At 46.0% G+C, this 21,176-nt stretch overlaps 1 protein-coding gene across 1 annotated transcript in view; it reads left to right on the top strand.

Moving 5' to 3' along the window:
* Nucleotides 1-19,589, top strand: part of LOC147009208 (uncharacterized) — a 153,228-nt gene extending 133,639 nt beyond the window's left edge. Inside the window, exons 14-15 of the mRNA XM_085862997.1 lie at nt 14,701-14,844; nt 17,866-19,589. Of these exons, the coding sequence (XP_085719123.1) occupies nt 14,701-14,844; nt 17,866-19,589 (1,868 nt within the window). The remainder of the gene's footprint in view (nt 1-14,700; nt 14,845-17,865) is intronic.
* Nucleotides 19,590-21,176: the final 1,587 nt, after the last annotated feature.

Here is a 21,176-nt window from a genome sequence, read left to right as displayed (position 1 = left end):
ATGAGGCCGTCACGTGCGCGCCTGTGGGAGTGAAGCCTGGTCCGTAAACGCACGCGGTGGATTAGCCGATCCCGCGGACGGACAGAAAGTAGGCTGGATACAAATTTGGACCGGATGGGTTCTCCAGGCGAGCGTGTGTGAAGCTCCGACGAGCAGAGCACATGTGCTCGCGTGGGGAACTCCTCGAAACGCGAGGCTTGTTTTTAATGTGCAGGGTGACGTCATGGCTGCACGTACGGTTGGAATCCGGCAGGAGGGGAAATCCCTGCCGGATGGTACCGTCCGAGGAGGGACGAGGTGCGCGAACAGCTGCCAATGACGTCACGGTAAAAGAGCACAGGTTGCGAGTTGCCGCGCTGGTGCACACAATAAAAAAAAAAGAAAGCCTCGCTTCGGGTGAACAGGATTCCCAGGCAAGGGGTGGAAGATCCCCCTCCCCGGGCACAGGATACCACTAGTTAGGGGGAAGGGTTAGTGTTAGTTAGACTGGCTCCATGGGGCAGGGATAAGTCCTCATGGAGCCCGTGGAATGGATTAGTTAGAGGGATTCAGTTTAGATTTAGGATGGGAAAGGATACTTGGAGACAAGGACAGACTGTGAGTGTGTAGAGGGGACGTAGCTAAGCTACGTAGTGTTAAATGGAATGTGCTACTAGTGTAAGGGACGACGAAGGAGCACGAGTTAGTTGAGGGTTTTAGATAGAAGAATGGCAGTGATCAGTGATGTGAGTTGAGAAATGAGTGGAAAAAGTACTTGTTGAGTGAGTGAGGCCAGCGAGCCTGAGTGAATGGAGTGAATGTGGAATGCATGGTGCGATGAGTGATTGGGGGGAGCAGTGATTCCCTCCCAAGGGACCCCGGGGTCAGTATAATGTGAGTTGGTGGGTTAGTCAAATTGACAAAATGGAGGTCGTTTTGCTGTTGGTGGCAGTGTAGGCTTAAAACCCGTTTGGAGGGGTGCAGGAGCCCTGTTGACGGGCTGGAAGCGTGGCTACGAACGGTGAGTATCGCTTCGTGGGTACCCCGGGCACCAGGCTAGTCGGCCGCGGTAGGCCAAGGGTCCAGTGGGGGCCGGGATAGTGTAGTGGGCACGGGTGGGCCTGCATAATGCGGGGCCCGGGGCGCCATTGGCAGCGTGGGCAGTGCATTCGGCACGGGCACCCAGGGAAGGGGCCCGGGGCACCAGCTTGCCACGTGAGCGTTTCAGGGGAGTAGCCAGGGAGGGCACTCCCCGATGTTTAGGGAGCTGGTAGGCTCGGAGACAGTTGTAGTGCCCGGGGGTGCCATCGTTGGAGAATCGGCAGAGGGTAGTTCCTGCCAAGGGAGCCACGCGTCCCAGCCATGAGACCGTGTGAGGGCACGGGAGGAAAATTGGAGGGCATGGCCCAAATTTGGAAGGACACCAACACAGGCGACGGGAATCTTGGTTGTTAGAACCGATAGTTTAAGCGAGAGGCGCTTTTGAAAAGCCCCGGGGTAGTTAACAGTTAAATGGTTCGGGTAGATTTGGAAGTGTACCCCTCCGCACCATCCATCCCCTCGCTCTCATTGTGGGCCGCTGGACTCACCATGGTTAAGTAGATCGCTGAGATCTGAGGAGGCTGTTCTGAGGCTTATATTGGGCCTCGACACAGGACGCTAGCTCTCCCTTATTCCCCTCCGGGAAGGGAACATAGGGGTTGGGAGTAGGCTAGGATGACGATAGGTTAGCCGGCCAAAGACAATAAAGGGGGTTAGGGAGATGATTTATAGAGGGGGAAATAAAATAAAACAAAAAAATAAGATGGGGCTAAATTTGTTTTGTTTGCAAACTAAGGGAGTGGGTATGGACGTTGACAGGCAAAGGCGATAAGTTGGGAGGGAGACAGTAGGGTAGGTCCGAGCCCGCCTTCCGAGTGGCCAGCACCACCGCACTTCCTCCACGAACCTCATTACTGCAAGGCCTGTGCCAGTCATTCATCTGCCGGCTGTTTCGCTGCAAGGCCTGTGCCGGCCAGTTCATCTGCCGGCTGTTTTGCGACAAGGCCTGTGCCGGTCACTTCATCTGCCGGCTGTTTTCCTACAAAGCCTGTGCCGGTCAGCTTCACCACCAGCCCGTTTTGCTACAACGGCCTTGTTTTGCTTTGCCTTGACCCCATGCCTGCTCGCCCTTCTGTTTTGCATTTGCCCCCATTCATTACCATGTGCACCAGGATCATCGCGCGTTCTGCAGAGACTGCCCGGTAGGCAGCCGCATCACGGGACTGCACTGGCAGCCCGTGCACCGCTTGTGTTCACTGCGCTCATTCCACGGGGAAGGCCTAGGACTGCGCTTGAGCAGCCGGCCACATTCCCTGTCACCTGCAATGGTTCATGAGCCAGAGACTGCGTGTGGGTAGCCTGGCTCCCTGCTTTTCTTTTTCCCCACGGAGTCCATCGATCCTGGGCCACGGTTTAGTGTAAAATTTATAAGTTGTAAATTGTAAATTAGTTTCTTCCCCCTGCATGTTTGTCTTAGCGCCGGCAATTTATTTAAGTCGTTTATATGAGTGGGTTTGTTTAGTTAGTTACTCAATCTGTAGGTTATTTATTTTTGGTACACGAATACACTAAATGTCGCACTCAGGGATCCGAAGATAAAACGTACTAGGGGAAACTTACACATTATGGCACACGAAAATTCGACGACTCGGGACGAGTCTGTAAAAAGGGGAGGGGGTAGTGTTACGGCTGTGGAAATTCGCAGAACACCATATTGGTCCTTAGTTATGCCGATAAGTCCGTGTTCAGTTAGATTTCCCCACCGTTGTTTAATGGGAATTATTCGTGTCACAGGGCTGTGATCTTTGAGATAGCCGTTTTTCTTTACTATCATTATTTTTGGACGAACCACCAACATCACTCATCAACCGCTTCACAACAACCACAACCACACCTGCCTCTCAAGAACCACGCCATCCTCACCACTCCACCAGCAACCGGCAACATCTCCACACCACAAACATCGCCTCACCTTCGTCTCCGAAACGCCGCCATCTTTGCACCAGCCGCGGCGAGTCCCCAGCGAACAGTGTCACTGCAAACCGACGCGGGGGGTTTCGTTGTGAGCGCAATCTGGTGTGTGGAAGCTTCGCCTCGGAAAACGGATCACAGGAGAGAAAGGGGTGGGGCCTGTGGGGGTCGAAGGGTGATGATTTCAAACACGTCGGCTCGCTCTCGGAGAATCGGATCCAGAGGGTCGGTGATTTCCACGACGTCCGCTTTCCGCGCAGAGGTGAGAGGGCGGAGATCAGATCTCGTCTCACCAGCCCTATAAAAGGCCGCGCAGCACGCCAGTTCAACGAGTCGAGTCAAGTCGGGTCTGGAGGTGAGTCTGGTGAGGTCGAGGAGCTGCGCGGAAGTCTGGAGCCTGGCGCTTGGAGCCTTCAGTCGGTGGAGAGGTTCGGACACCAGGAGGAGACGCAAGCTGGGAGCGCAGCCCCGCCTGCTGTGCCGCGCAGACCTGCGCGCTCGTGTACGAGCCGGGGAGAACTTGCCAACCAGCTCCCAACTGAGCGAGGTGATCAGGGTTTGGGACAGTCCGAGCAGCGCGAGGGGCGGACGGGCTCTTAAAGAGAGCATCAACTCAAAAAGAGCGAAGGCCCGTTCGTTCCTCTCAGGCGTTGCCGGCCGGGGCCCGTACCACCAGACATGAGCCGGACCGCGGTTACGCGAGCTGCCGTGGGGAAGGAGCGTCGTGGGTCGCCCAGCGAGGAAGGTAACCTGCGCGGCCTCGCGGAGCCTCTGCGGTGTACACGGCTCCACGTTATAAAGGCCCACGGGCCCAGTCTGACTCCCCTGTCGATGGGGGTGGTCTTTTTTTCCTGGGGTTTTGCTTTCGAATGCATGTTGTGGCGCCGTGTCTTGTAAGTAAAAACCTGTTAAGTGACTGTATATAATTGCTCATAGACGGTTGTAGTGCTTCGCCTTGCCCGTGTCTTTGTCCCCGTCCCGCAGTCTTCATAAAACAACTGCATGCGTGTTTTGCTTTTGTTGACTGTAAAAGTGTTTTTCATTGCTTTCTGGTATATGTGTGTAGAAATATTAAATGTGCTTGTGTGAATGTTACCCGTTCATCACGTCATTTTTCCCCCATTGAAATGCCATCTTGTATTGTGGAATATTAGTTGGTTTTTAAATAACCGATAAATAGAATCGGGTCCGGTGAGGTCTGGCGATAATACCCGCTCGGTTATCCTAGAACGGAACGGACCACTTAAGCGGTTCGTGTCCAAGCAGGCCTTCACCGAGGTACGGTCCCTCGGTAGGTTCCCCGCGCGGGTACTTAGGTATATCGATATTCGGCGATTGACCCTATTTCGCACGGGTAGAATACGGACACGGCCGTGGTGGGATTAAAAACCCACCCGTGACTGGTTTCTGGCGTTGTTCCAGAAAGTCACGACTGAATTGCTCGTTCGGTGGACCAACCAGCCACTATTAGTTAACGTGGTCGTTCGCACGCCGGGCGGGCGGAGATTCGTAACAATATATTAATTGTCCGAGTACTGATCTCTGAGGTACCCCATTAGTTACACCCTTCTATCCCAACTTCCTCCCACCCACACCACTCTGTGCTTCCTCTCACTAATCCAGTTTCCAACCCAGTTAGCTACCTGACCAGCCACTCCACAAGCACTCACCTGAGCTAACAACCTCCGATGTGCTACATTATCATGTACCTTCTGAAAGTCCAGGTGTACATCCACTACACTTTCCTCATTCACCCAATCAGAAACTGCTTCATTGAACTCCAACATGTTTATTAAACAGTAAACATGGATTTTTATATATCCGTGCTTACTGGATTTAATTAATGAATATTTCAATAATCGACTGGCACTGTGGCCTCGAGGTAAGACCCCACGGTGTCGTTCACAATGAGTAAGCTACCGTCTCCGGCACCATGAACAAATTACAAATACCTACCAAAAGCGTCAGGCCTGGCCAGCCGGCTCGTGAAAGACTTGCATCAGGCTTCCCTCCACCAACTCCACAAGAACATGGGAATGTGTGACTCTTAAAGAAGAAGAAGAAGATCCGTGAGCCATTCTTCAAGTTCCAAAGTGAGAGGAACAGTTTAAGACGAGTGTGGGTTCATTGATGAATAACACAGGGAGATTGGTCTGTGATGGAAGTGAGATTGCAGGATTATAAAATAGTTATTTTACTTCAACATTGATGCAAATACAATCAGAAGGATAACTAATACCCGAGAGAGTTTATCTGCACGATGAGGAAGGGCTTTCAGAGGAGTTCCAGTGGAAGAGAAGCAGAAAAGCTGAAATAAGATAAAACTCTGGAGGGAGATAACGTCCATCCAAATGTATCAAGGGGTGCGGCAGAGCAGAGAAGCGTGATGTTAACAGAATAGATAAGCGTGGTGTTAACATAACATATTGTTGCGAATCTGGAAGCCATGAGCACACAACATTCAGGTCCTATAGCTCAGTTATTTCGATAAGTGAATGTGGATAGGTAGCTCCCTTTCCCGAGTCTAATGGGTGAATAAATGTAAATGCGCTGTGAGTTACTTTGATAGTCAGGGTTTTCTTTCATTTCTTACACCCCTCATAACTACGACACGCCAGCATCACCTTCACCTCGCTCTGGCCGACGCCATAGCCTACGTGCGTTCCAGTACGTACGTGGGCGGAGACCACGCAGAATAATGTTCCTCTGCCTGTTTGGCGGGCGGAATTAAAGGAGGAGCCTCGCGGCGGCCCCTCGACCAATCAGCGTGCTACGGGTGGGGTCGCCGCCCCTCAGCCAATCAGATCCCGCGACAGGGAGAAAGGGGTCCGCGTGACGTCACCACGCCCCCGGGCCAATCGACGGACTTGCCGCTCATTTTGGCCACTGACAGGGCGACGAGCAATTCTGCTCGTCAAAACCATCTAGTGAGGGAGAGCGGGGGGGGGTTGGGTAGAGGCGTCCTCCCCCCCCCCCAGAGACAGGGTGAATAAGGGTGCGGCACGATTCGGACCTTTGAGGAGAGATTGGGAGATCCTGCCGTCGACAAGAACCGGAAGGGGTGCGCGCCGTCTCTCTGAAGATACCAAGGAGAGTTATTGGTTGGCGGTACGAGCGCGGAGCCCGGGAGGCTGCTCGCGGCTCGCTGGTGTCTGGGTTCGAATCAGCTCAAAGACGACACGAGGTGGACAGGTCCGAGGCAGGCTCTGGTCTTCAGCTCGCCTTTCCATCTGAGCTGGAGGCCTCAATAAAGGCTGTGGCCACCGTTTCTTGTGTGTGTGTGTGTGTGTGTGTGTGTGTGTGTGTGTGTGTGTGTGTGTGTGTGTGTGTGTGTGTGTGTGTGTGTGTGTGTGTGTGTGTGTGTGTGTGTGTGTCGCCAGTCCAATAAGTAATAAATTGTATAAGTGCCTTGCTGTACATACGTGCCTCTTATTATTCGGATAACTCTGCGTCTTGCGTGCCCCCCTGCCCTATTATAAAGAAACCCATGTGTTCAATGTATCGGTTCGTTTTTGTGTTTCTTTTATTGGTTTAATACGGTGCGTGTTGGAGAATTAGCCAGGCTGTTGCCGCTGTAAAGGGACATTTGGACCGATGGAAGCTCGGTGACCGCCCGCTCGGTTCGCACACGTTTTGGGTACGCTAGCGGCTCGTTCCGTACGAGCGCCGTCGAGGGTGAATTTCCCCGGTAGTTTGGATGACGTGGATATTTAGGTAAATTGAAATTGGCAATCGACCCTACCCCACGTGGTTGACCTAATGGTGAACTTCGGTCCGATAAGGGACCCGTCGGCTCCGGAGTTATCCGGGATGACGACCTATAAATTCCGGGTGATCGGTGGAGCCGACTCTACTGCGCAACTTAGCGGTCGTGCTCGCAGCCGATACCCGGCCCTGCAACAATATGAGTGTGGTGTTAACAGAAGAGATAAGCTTGGTGTTAACATAACATACAAGCGTGATGTTAACAGAATAGATAAGCTTGGTGTTAACATAACATATGAGCATCGTGTGAACAGAGCAGATGGGTGTGATGTTAACAGAATAGATAAGCGTGATGTGAACAGAGCAGATAAGTGTGGTGCTAACGTAGCAGATGAGCGTGATGTTAACAAAGAAGTTGGTGTTTGTGCTTTTGCTGCCGCCCAAGTAGTTACTTGGTTACCATCCTGACCAGGTTGCCACTCTGACTTGGGATGTCGGGGAAGGAATTTGTAATTTATTCAGAGTGACTGCAACACCTCGCCAACAATTCACGAAGGACACCGTGAGATCTTTAATGTCCACCAACTCATGCCGGCAGATGGGACGCCCAGTTTAACTTCCATCCGAGGGACGGCACACACGTTGATGAATCACTCTGCCTGTGAAACACCGGGATGACCGTCTATAACTGGGTCTGGATTCAAACCCAGGTTAGACAGCTAAGAGGTGATTGGCGTACAATTCCTTACTAATACGTTTCATTTTTCTGGCCTTATAGTTTTCATATTTCCTTTTGACTTGCTTAGTTATATTCTTACCTCGAAGGGCAGTCTGAAGAGCGCATACCTTCACCATGCAATACCTGATCCACGAGAACATATTGGGCCCATTACATCTTTGATATATCATGCTATACAACACTATATCGTTTTTGGCCCTGTCTCTCAATGGTGAAGAATCACTTTAATAATTTAAATAACTCTCATATCCAGATCCGGATTCGGATCTTCACCAAAATCAATTCGTCGTGGGCACACACCCAACCTGTGAGCCCGGTGAGGGCGGTGGCTTGGGATCCTAGGGTCCTGAGTTCGAGCCCCGTTGGCCACTGAATTAACACCAGGGGGTTGACTCAGCCTGTCATCCTTCTGAGGTCAGTGAAATGAGCACCAGAATACTGGTAATAGGGGCACTGCATCAGCGGCATAGCCGTGCCTCTAACCAATGACGAAACTAGCAGCCAAAGAGGCAGCATAGGATGGGAACCCAACCTGTGCACCAAGTTCATCCGAATACGTCCACAGCTTTTGAGATATCTTGCTCCATGTTAGTTTAGCCCCATCCCTCAATGGCGAAGAATCACTGAAAAAAAATTATCGGATCTTCACCAAAATCGAATCAATTCTTCCTTGTCACACAGCCAATGCGTCCACCAGATTTTGTCCGAATCCGTCCGCAACTTTTTGAGATATCCTGCACTTAGACAGACAGAGAGGGGTGAAAACATAACCTCTTTCACCTTCGGTGGTGGAGATAATGTTTATTGGAGATTGAAAAGCAAAGTGGGTAATTAAATTTATGATTTCATTGGTCATGTAGTCTGGAGACCATATTGGATTGAAAATAGAAATGTTAAAAATACATATATATTCTTCTGCAGAACCTCTCAACAGATCGATGCGAAACTTTATACATATGATCGACCAGCCATGGGGAATATCGTTTGAAGCAATCAATAAAGCTATGGATAATGGCAATGTATGTGGCACAATACGGTGTGTAGACGATACGGGTATGTGGGCTGTAATATCAGCGAGTTTGAGTGCGATGTTTCATTTTCAGATATTATTGTGGCTGTGAAGCTGGAGTCCGAGTTCCTGGATGAGTACTCCTCGTTTGACAAAGGTTTGAATGACAACAATCTTCATGTTGTAATTCTATTTAGTAATTCTGCATTATAATAGGAATGCTACGTTTGTTTGTTTTTTTGCTCACTGAAGTTTCTCATTGATCTTAACCAAATGACGGTCATAAATTCTTTACGGGAGACTGTTGGGAGCTGTATTGGTTCGGTGCGATGTTCATGCAAAATATTCTTGTGATTTGATCTGGAATTAGTTGTTTATTATACAGTAAATCCTCGTTTAACATCTGGTTACGATCCTGGAAACACGGGGGTGAAGTTCCGAGCTCGGTCCTCTCGCCAATATCTCACAGGTCACGCACTGGAGCAGTTTACCGGAGTCATCCTTTCGCTCATCATAAAACCGGAGCATTCACTACGCCTTATGTTTTCTGTGCATTTCTTCATTTGGTGGATACTTGACTCGTTAACACCATAATGACTGCCCAGTCAGGCAGCACTCTCACGTCGACCAAGCTTATCCAAAACCTCCACTCTCTGTGAGAGAGACATCACTTTCCTCAACTTTTCTGGACTTTGTTCACCACCAGCAACAGTTTTCGTCTTGGGAGCCATGGCTAAAAATCACTATCTGCAATAACCCAAAAAATAGGAATTCATTACGATTCAGTGCAGTGTTGATGCGGAGATAGGTGCAGTACAGGACTAGTACTGTACATACTGTGTGTCTTTAGTTACCACCTGCATGCATCAGAGCCACTGAGTGTACGTGACACCATGGCGGAGGAATAATAATACCAGTTAGTGGAAGAATACGCACCCGCACAGGGTGGGGTGGGGCGGGGGTGAAATACTATGTAAAGCTGAGACCGGCAGAACGGTAAAACACGTGTAAAACTAGAACGGGCACTCAGTAGAGCGCGTACCTTCGCCAACGCTACATTTTGCCCCCCCCCCACCCCAGAAACCGTTGATTGTGAGGGTATTTAATCCCATACCACATCTGCCATCTCATATGTGTTATGATGGCTTTAAAACATTAAATTTCCTGCTGTTTGACACTGATTCACGTACATTGTACAATTTCTGTATGAACTCGCCAACCTTTTTGGGTGTCAAGTCAATCTGATGACAACTGGTCACATTATAAGAAATAAGTTCAGTGACACCCCCCCCCCCCCAATGCTTTAAACTCACCAATAAAGTCACTGTCAAATATTACACATCACAGGATAGGGAATTGAATTCTAAACATTTTGAATCTACTTACATGCAAATTGTAGAAGAATTGACCGCGTTATGATAATAATAAAGGTCGTTGACCCCCCTGATATTTGACCCAAACTGCTAACAAAGGTAATGACGTCATTGTGTCATATCATATATCACAAGATTGGGCATTGAATTCACAACATTTTGGCATTGGTTGCATGCAAATTGGATAAAAAATCGACCGCACTATGGCAAAATGACGATTTTGACCTTTTCATGACCTCGACCTTGACCTTTGTACTCTTAATTTTGTAAATGGTATTAGAGTGTGGGGAACAGAACAGTCAACATTTTGGTGTTGGTTTCATGCAAATCGGATAAGAATTGACCGTGTTATGACTAAAACCGCACATTTTGCAATGTCGTGACCCCCCCTGACCTTTGAATCCAAACCACTAATAAGGGTTATTATGTCATTGTGTCATGTCACATATCACAAGATGGGGCATTGAATTCTGAACATTTTGGCATGAGTTGCATGCAAATTGGATACAAATTGACCGCGCTATGGTAAAAAGACGATTTTGACCTTTTCATGACCTTGACCTTTGACCCGATCGCTCCCAAAATCTAATCAAATGGTCCTCGGATAATAACCAATCATCCCACCAAATTTGCTGCGATCCAGTTCAATACTTTTGGAGTTATGCGAATAACAAACAAGCAAACAAACACACATATTCACAAATAAATAAATACACAGCGATCAAAACATAACCTTCGCAACAAAGTTTGCGAAGGTAACAAGGGATAACCTGTATACGACTGTATTGTTGATGTTTATTGTAGAAGCTGAATAAAGTTTTTTTTAAATGTGACTAGTATTATTATTGCAGTTCGATTTACAACCCAAAGGAAGATCGGGAGTGCTCTTGGAAGTCATGGATATGGAATGATATCATGGTATTGTGCAGTTTCTAGTTCCTTCCATATATATATATATATATATATATATATATATATATATATATATATATATATATATATATATATATATATATATATATATATATATATATATATATCTCTTCTTCTTCTTCCTCTTTCGGCTGCTCCCTTTCGGGGTCGCCACAGCGGATCATCCGTATGATCCGCATAGTGATTTGGCACATGTTTTACGCCGGATGCCCTTCCTGACGCAACCCTGGTCGCCTCTTACGACACAGGGATATGGTACACCTATTTTAACCGGGTATACACCGGCCCAGTATACTGGTACTCATTTCGCCGACCTCAGAAGGATGACAAGCTGAGTCAACCCACTGGTGTATTAATTCAGTGGCCCAACGGGGCTTGAACTCAGGACCTTTTGGATCCCAAGCCGCTGCCCTAACCACTGCGCCAACACCAGGCTCATATATATATATATATATATATATATATATATATATATATATATATATATATATATATATATATATATATATATATATATATATATATATATATATATATATATATATATATATATATATATATATATTGTTACGAATTCGCGCCCGCCGACGTGCGATCGGCCGCGTTGCCCACCGGACGGACAATTCAGTGGTGACCCTCCTGGAACTATCGCCAGAAACCAGTCACGGGTGGGGGTTTAACCTCACCACAGCCCAGTCCGCATTCTACCCGCGCGAAATAGGGTCATTTGCCGAATATCGAAATACCTAAGTACTCGCGCGGGTAACCTACCGAGGGGCCGTACCTCGCCGTAGGTTGGCTTGGGACATGAACAGCTTAAACGGTCAGTTCCGTTCTACAGCGATAACCGAGCGGGTATTATCGCCGACCTCAACGGATCCGATTCTCCTTACCGGGTGTTTAAAACCCAACTATTTATTCCGTGATGCAAGATGGCATTTTCAATGGGGAAAAGACGCAACGAACAGGGAATATTTCACACAAGCACATTTATTTTCACACACATCACAAGCAAGGCAGTCATGCAATGTACAAGCAAGAAACAAAAGCAATACCACCGACTACGAGCAATAATGTACATGCACAGTCACTTATGCAGGTCTACTTCACAGGACACGGCGCCACCAACATTTGTTCAAAAGCAAGAAATGGCCACCCCCAAAGACGAGGGTGGCAGACAGGGTCCGCGGACCTTTATAACGCGGGACCTGGAGGACCGAACGGGTCCCGTGAGACCGTGGCAGGTTACCTGCCCCCCTCAGTGGTCGGCGAGTCGCGACGTCCCGCTTCCACGACCGTCAGCGTGGTCGCGTCTGGTTCCGGGCCTCCCACGTGGCCGACAAGCTCTCTCCGGCGCTCCTCGTCCGGACACGCAGGTCCACCACACAGCTGGTACTGCTGCGCCTTCCGTCCGCGTCTCCCACCAACAGGCCGCTCACAGGACCACAAGTGCAGGAACCAAGCGAGGAAGAAGAAGAAGAACTGGACCACCGTGAGACAGGGGCGAGCATGAACCAAGAAGAGGGGGCCTGAGCCTTGCATGCGGTCCGCTCTTTATAGCGCGGGACTCCGCCCATCGCTCCGCCCCATTCTCGGCTCCACCTTCCTTCGAGAAGCTTCTCGAAAAGGGGCGTTTCTCAACTCCGACCGCCTCACTCCTCGTATCCACCAATCACGAGCGAGCCGCCTCACCCTTCTCGTCACACCAGCCTCGGAGAAAAAAGGCGGTAAAACCCGCGCGTCATCGCAGTTCTTTCCTTGGCGCCTTTGTTTGATGTTGTCGGACGGTTTTTGACGCGGAAGGGGTGGTAGCGTCCTCTGTCGGTCCAAAATAAAGATAGAGAAAGAAAAACACTATCTCAAAGGGTCGCAGCCCGGTGAAAACGAATAATCCCCATTAAACAACGGAAGGGAAATCTAACTGAACACAGACTTATCGATCTAACTGAACTAAGGAACCTTTATGGTGTTCTGCGAATTTCCACAGCCGTAACACTATATATACGTGTGTATATATATATATATATATATATATATATATATATATATATATATATATATATATATATATATATATATATATATATATACAGTATATATATTATATGAAACCATCTCACATCAATGAGTGTTTTCCTAGAAGGAGGGACTTTTGGGAATGTTCGTGAATTACAGCAGTCACAAAACAGAGCTGAGAGAAGAGCCAGTCACCAATAGTAGTAAAGAGTGCAGCAGAGTGCTGAGCAATGCCGGGGGGTTTGCGCTTTGCTTGTGTTTTATCTTTGTTATAAACTCAAGTTTGGACTCCACCTGTCTGACAAGTGTGCATCAATTAATGAACAAACCTTGGATTTTATGACACCATGAATTGGGTACTTGCTATGTGTCCAAACATTCATGTAACCGTCCAGTTGATCAAGTATTAGGTAAAAATGAAAATCTCATGTATGTTATCCTGCTGTACTGGAAAAATTTCAAATAAATGAATACACCTTCATATCTATACTATGTGAAAGCTTTGATCCTTTGTTTGTTGTTTTTTTGTAAAGGACGTTTTTCTTTTCAGATTCGATTGTGAAAGTGAAGGTAGAATCTGAGTTTGAGGATGATTCAACGTCTCAAGAGAAAGGTCTGAACTACATCAACATTCTGCTTGTTCCAGTTACAGACATGAATTTGTACATGTACATTGTACATACTGAGGTTATTATCTGGAGAGATGCTGCTATTGGAGTATTTTTTAAGGCCACCGAGTGATGAACAAAGACTCAGCTCATTCATAACGGATTCGCTTCTGCACATTGAAGCATCAGAATATTTGTTTGAGATGTTCAGGGTAAACTTCTTGAGAGTTTGCTTCTGTATCCATCTTGTTCACCCATTGCAGCTCCCCCTACCTCTCATTCTTCCCCTCATCCCCACCTTATTTCTGTTTTGTCCCTCAACCCAGCTGTTCATGTGTTTTATACTGTTCCAGCTCATCTAGCTCGACTGTCGACAAAAAAAAACAAGAAAAGAACATGCATGTACTGATGGCTGTGACTGAAGCAGTTTGATGAGAAATAAATTGGTAAAATATTTGGATCAACCACGCCATCATTCACGATGGACGCTCCCATTGGATGGCACAAAACTAGAAAGTCACTCGGTAGAAGTCGTACTTCTGCCCAGGCTGAATAGTTTACGTTTTGTATCCCAATGACAGGCCGGATCTGCATCCAGACCATAACCAAAATCTAATCGGCTTGTTTACACAATATAAGGAGAAAACAGAAAAAAAAAAAAAAGCTGTTGTAATTGCACGTCATCATACATTCATGCTGGGCTCTGTCGGTATAATTTATTTATTTATTCCTGGTATCGATATACCAGTGGGTATATATTGGCATAAAAAAATTAAATAAACATTTCTTTTACGCAGGTTCCAAAAATACATAATGGTCCAATGGTCCATGACGTATGCATATATGATGTACACATCATTGGCACATGATAATTTTTCAAAGTATTCCCACATGGGGCTTTTTTCAACCCATGATGAAACGGTTATTTACTTCCAACTTCAACTTGTATTTAGAATGATTCGCTGTACCAGTGTGACGTGTCTGTAATCAGCACGTGCTGATTAATTAAGAGCACTAATTAAGAGTTCACATAATTAATTTTAGAAGGCAATAGAATGCATCCAGGTATTCCGCATCAGCGAGAACACCAAATTGTCATTTCATCATGCACTTCCTTTATTTTCCGACCACTCTCCCCTTTCAGATCACAAGTCCCCCCCCCCCTTAACCCCCTCTCCTGTTGACCACTTTAGTTAAGTAGGAAATTAGTTTGTCTGTTGGAGATCTAGGACATTTCTCCCCACTACATAGAATGATTGTTTTGGTTTAGATTCACTTGTTTGTCCCTTCCTCTCTTGTAATGAACTGTTGTCACATGGTTTACAGGTGAAGCTCAAGTCGTGAAGTCAGAAACTTTCCAAAACAACCTTCTTCACACTTCCCAGGATGCTTTGAGCAATGATCATGTAAAGCAGGAAGCGTGTGATTCTCCACCCACGGAGAAAAGCAAAGCTGCTCAGCTGCTCTTAGGTAAGCCGAGCTCTCTATAGATCACATCGCATTGTGTTTACTTGTTTCGATCATTCTTTCACGATGAAATGATTTTGTTCCAAACCCTGCAGAATGACGGACTTGCCCATTCAAATTGTTTTCACTGAAATGTTTACATTGTTTTTGTGAATGAGACAGGGATACCTGTTTAATTTATAATACACGTTGCACATAAAATACACATATTGAAGATTTTTCGCATCACGTCGGACGAGTCGGTCACTACTATTTCAAAATCCTGCGACGTCACTCCGCAGTGTGACAATCACTGACACCAACTTTGGACGATTTCCTGTAGAAAGCAGTTCAACAACTCAGTTATGTGACAATATTGAACGCTTCTATCTCCTGGTTCTTTTACCGCAATATATTGAGCTTGGAACCTTTCCTTCAACATCTGAGATTTTTGGGGGGTTTTTTGATACATGGTCTAGGCTCATGGAAGAGCTCGATCAGGACATTATATAACAAATGGACCAGCAGGAGAAAAGGGAAACTCCAACAGCAGCGCAGAGGCAAAAGTTGACAGAGACAGTCAAACAAAGGATGCAGGTAATGATCCGAGGAAGGGGGAGAACACAAGGGTTTAGTTGGACAATATGGACACATAAACAAAATTTTGGGTGGGGTTGGGGTGGTTTAATGGGTGTGGAGAAGATCATGGTTTTGGATGGGGGATGACTTGAGATGGTGGTGAACAGCCTGCTTGAAGACCCAGAGGGAAGAATGTGATTGAAGAGATTGTGGATGGTGCTTCCACAGGCGGGAAAAGAGAGGAATAAATGAGTGGAGGTGAGCAGTGGTTCTGGAGTCGGGCAGTTTCACTACGAGGGGGTTGATGGTGGACCACGTGCATCCTGCAGATACTTGGGGGGGACAAAACACGGAGAGGGCAGAAGGTGCAAGACCAGAAATGAGGCGGAAAGAGACAGAGACCTCTGACTTGTTGCCGATGGCGAAGTCATTTGCCCATCGACTCGCCTTCATCGTGAGAGATTCCAATGATGTTGAAAGCCTTGGTTCCCATGGCGTCAAGCTGAGAAAGATGTGAGGCAGGGGCGCTAGCCCAGAGGGGAGAGCAGTACTCCATCAAGCTGCAGATGAAAGCCTTGCAGATGTACGCTCCCCTTCCATCCCTTGCCTCCCTTCAAATGGCTTGGCGTAATCTGCTCTTTCCATGATTTGTCCCTCCCCCCAGGTTCATGCAGGGCTCACACACTTCCCCATCAACCCCCTTCTGGTGAAACTACTTAAATCCAGGAATACTGCTCACCTCCACTGATTTGTTCCTCTTTTGCCACACCTGTGGAATAAACTTTCACATCCTCCTCAATCTCATTCTGTCCTTCAGATCTTCAATAGAGCTGTTCACCACCATTTCAGCTCATCCCCCATTGAAAACAATTATATTTTAGACCTCTTCCAACTCCCCCCACCCCATTCCGCACTCCTCAGCCTATCCCCTTCCAAATTTCCAGTTTTTCCTTCCGATGAGTTTCCTTCTGTATCCACTTTGTCCACCCCATGCATGCGTGTTTTGCGTCCTGTTTTGTCTGTTACGTCCTGATCCCTTCACTGTACTAGCTCTTCCACAAGCCTCTTCCACGGTCTATTGAGTGCCGTTCTCGATCACCTCGAGTTGTGCATCCCACCATTCAAGGTCCTGATCAGATCGATATCTAACGTCACCATCTCTCCGACTGATGACTAGCTTGTCCTGTGACAGCATTCTGGATTCCATTCTTTTCACGATTACTATTTTTACTCTTCCGAATGACACGAAATTTTCACCACAGGAGCGACTACTCGTGTAGAATGTTTGAATGATAATTACGATGTCATAGGTCATGTGGTGTTGCAGTCATGTTGGGGAGAAGGAAAAACTTTGGACTTCTGCATCTGCAAAACTGCTCCATGGAAAAAATTAAAACTTTGCACCTGCGAAGTACTCCCCGTGGGAAACGAGTGTGATTTTTTTTTGATGACGTCACACGTGGCTTCATTATGACGTCATAATTGCATACATCGAACATTTTATCTGATCAGTATGAAAATTTTTGAGTGTCATATCGGGCTAAATTGTATTGGGAGTGGGGGGGGGATTGATGATGTCATTAGTCACATGATTTGACAGCTATATTGTTTTTAACATAAAAACCTTCAAAAATCTTCTCTGAAATGGCTGAACAGATCGCTGAACTTTACAGGTACGATCGTCTATCCATGAGGAACCGAAAGTTCTCCACCTATGACATCATAGGTCACGTGGTTTTGGCAGCCATGATTTTTCAAACAATAAACCTTTAAATATCCTTTTCTCCAAAACGACTTGACAGATTGAGGGGAAACTTCATGCACGTGCTCTCCATGCCTTGGGGATAACAAGTTGTTCATGAATATAATTAATAGGTCACATGGTCTGGCAACCATATTGGATTGAACGGAAATCTTTAAAAACTTCTTTCTCTTGAACTGCTTCATCAATTGCAGTGAAACATCACAGTTATGATCAAGTATTCACGGGGAATGTACCTTTTAAATTTCAACCTGATCGGACGTATGGTCTGGCAGCCAGAATTATTTAATACTTTGAATCTGGGTTCAGGGATTTAAATCGAACTTGGTACAAATATTTATAATGATGTAATAATGTGGGCGGAGGCGTATCTGGCAATGTCGTGACGTCGAAGAGTGGCCTTTAATGTTAGTTTTTTTTCGTTTTGAGGCAGAATTTCAAGTGCTACTAATTGGCTAATATTACGAGTTGGCTAAACCGGGAACTATCAGCAATCTTTGATCGCAGCCGTCCAGTTTGATTAATTGATATGATTCGAAATTTTCCCATTTTTGAATCTTCACTGGTTACGTTAAATCCTAACTTGAATCTCCCTTGCGTGGAGGACAGAAATTTGGAGAATGTTTAAATTAATTCTGAAATACTTGTCAAATCTGGACAAGTTGGTGTGAATTGACGATGCTTTTTGTGACTTGTCTTTCCAGAGAAACAAATGAAACTGTACTCTTGTTCCAACCGTTCCCAGTCGTTCAGCACACGAGTTTTCAATCGTCACATGACACAGACTGGTACTCATGAAACTGTCACATTCAGCAGCGTGTCTTGTAAACGTTGTCCAGAGACCCTCAAGAATATCCAAGGAAGTCGGAGACCACACAGGTGTTCCGTGTGCAGCAAGGATTTTGCTCGATCATCACACTTAAGGAAACATCTCAGAACACACCTGGGGGAAAAGCCCTACAAGTGTTCTGTGTGTCCCAAAGCCTTTATTCAATCATCAAATTTAAGGAGTCACCAAAAAGTACACACAGGTGAGAAGCCCTGCAAGTGTTATTTGTGTGCTGCAGCCTTTGCCGATTCGACTCGTTTAAAAAATCATCTCAGAATACACACAGGTGAGAAGCCCTGCAAGTGTTATTTGTGTCCTGCAGCTTTTGCCGATTCGACTCGTTTAAAAAATCATCTCAGAATACACACAGGAGAGAAGCCCTACAAGTGTTCTGTGTGCAGCAGGGAGTTTGCTCGATCATCATATTTCAGGAAACATCAAAGAACACACACGGGAGAGAAGCCCTACAAGTGTTCTTCGTGTCCTAAAGCCTTTATTCAATCATCAAATTTAAGGAATCATGAAAAAACACACACAGGTGAGAAGCCTTACACGTGCTATTTGTGTCCTACAGCCTTTGCTGATTCCACTACTTTAAAAAATCATCTCAGAATACACACAGGTGAGAAGCCACACAAGTGTTCTATGTGTCCGAAAGCCTTTATTCAATCATCACATTTGAAAAATCATCTCCGAATACACACGGGAGTTAAGCCACACAAGTGTTCTGCGTGCAGCAAGGCTTACGGTAATGCATCAGATTTGAAAATTCATCAAAGAGTGCACACGGGAGAGAAACCGTTCACATGCGCAGTATGCAACAAGGGGTTTGATCGTTCTTCAAGTTTGTATCGACATCAAAGAAGACATACAAGGGAGAAGAAGTTCAAGTGTCCTGTGTGTCATAAGGCCTTTTTTCGGTCGACATATTTAAAGAACCATCATCGAAGATTACATGCTGGAAAGAAGGCTTACAAGTGCATTGTGTGCAGCAAGGCTTTCACTTATATCTCAGGATGGAAAATTCATCAAGCAGTGCACACACGAGAGAAACCGTTCACCTGTTCCATTTGCAGCAAGGAGTTTGCTCGCTCATCAGATTTACGCGTGCATCAGAGATCACACACACATGAAAAGCCGTTCATCTGTTCCGTTTGCAGCAAGGAGTTTGCTCGCTCATCATATTTACACGTTCATCAAAGAATACACACAGGTGAAAAGCCACACAAGTGTTTTTTGTGTCCTCAAGCCTTTATTCAATCGTCGCATTTGAGGAATCATCAAAGAATACATGCGGGAGAGAAGCCACACAAGTGTTCTTTGTGTCCTAAAACCTTCAGTCAATCATCACATTTAAGGAATCATCAAAGAATACACACAGGAGAGAAGCCACACAAGTGTTCTTTGTGTCCTAAGACGTTTATTCAATCATCACATTTAATGAATCATGAAAGAGTGCACACAGGAGAGAAGCCCTTCAAATGTTCTTTGTGTTCTAAAGCCTTTATTCAATCATCACATTTAAGGAAACATCAAATAATACACGCAAGAGAGAGTACCACATCTCAAAAAGAACAGACAACATCTCAATTGATATAAATGCAACAATACAGGAACTAGGAAACGAAGCATTCTGCAAATACCCGAGCTCTGCCACAAAAGTGCATACCTCCAACAACCTGATTGCTTTACGTTTTGTATCCCGCTGATGGGCTCGATCTGGATTCGGACCTGAACTAAAATCTAATCGGCTTGTTCTGGTCACTGAACCAACTCATCCACCAAGTTTTGTCACTCAATGGTGAAGAATCACTTAAAAAGTTATTGGATTCGGATTCGGATCATCATCAAAATTGAAACAGTTCTTCCTTGTTACATACCCAACTTGCCCACTGAGTTTCGTCCGAATCCGACTGGAACTTTTTGAGATATCTTGATGTATGTCCTTTTAGCCCGATCACTCAATGGTGAAGAATCACTGAAAAAATTATCTTGTCCGGATTCGGATCTTCACCAAAATCGAATCATTTCGTCCTTCTCACATACCCAAGCTCTTCACCACATTTCGTCCCAATCCGTCCGCAACTTTTTGAGACATTTTGTTCACAAACAAACAGACAGACAGGGTTGAAAACATAACCTCCATCCACCTTCAGTGGCGAAGGTTCTGTTTTGTTCTTGCATATAGCAGCTTGGCTGCCGGGTAGCTATAATTTCTTGGAATGCGGCTGTGCCGCTGATGCTCTAATAGTACACTGGTACTAATTTCACCGACCTCAGGAGGATGACAAGCTGAGTCAACCCCACCTGGTGTTGATTCAGCAGCCAACAAGGTTCAAACTCAGGACCCCAAGGATCCCAAGACAGACACCCTAACCGCAAAGGCAACACCAGGCTAGTGGCAAAGGTAAAAATGCATAAAATAATCAGCAGAGTACCTATGCAGAAAAAGATTAATTCTGAAGTCATCCCTCTCTCCAAGAAACAAAACAAAATCTGCAAACCAACTTGCAGTGCCGGTGTTCCAATATAGCTGTGCAATTATAAACTGGCCACAATTGGAGATCAACAAAATAGATGTCAAAACAAGGAAACTCGTCACCATCCATGAAATGTTCCACAAAACCAATGCATCCAGAGAATGTACCTGAAGAGATGATGAGGAGGAGGTGGTGGCTTTATGGAGCTCAATCAAGTGCTTAGACTGACGAGTGTACGGCTGGTTGAGTACGTGAAGAGTTCATCAGACTACCAAATCCAATTTGTACACAAACACGAATACTCCAAGGCAGAAAGATATCTCCAACTCGCATTACAAAAACTTTTGCAAGGACAAGTGCGAATAGAAGATGCCCCACATATGAACTTGAAACAGCAACCAACACAGCGCCAATGATTGCAAAGATGACAAATGAAAAGTAGAAAACAAAAGATTAACAAATATCCAGTGCCATTTGGGAGAATATCAATGGCTTCAAGAAGATGGCAGGATTAATTCCATCTGACAAGTGTAGATTCAGCAATGTAGAAACAGAAAGCACCATCACCTCTCAGGATAGAGATAAATTTGTCAGAACAAGTGTACTCACAAAGACACAACAATGTATGCAGAGTAATCCTTTATAACATCTCAAAAAAAATTTCAATACCCCTGTCTCAGAAATATCCTGGAAGCACAAACAAAAA

Source organism: Eptatretus burgeri, chromosome 17 (genome assembly GCF_056783735.1).
Source record: "Eptatretus burgeri isolate ZD-2024b chromosome 17, Ebu_testis_v1, whole genome shotgun sequence".
In the NCBI taxonomy this organism is placed as follows: Eukaryota; Metazoa; Chordata; class Myxini; order Myxiniformes; family Myxinidae; genus Eptatretus; species Eptatretus burgeri.
This window is presented reverse-complemented; position numbering and strand designations above follow the sequence as displayed.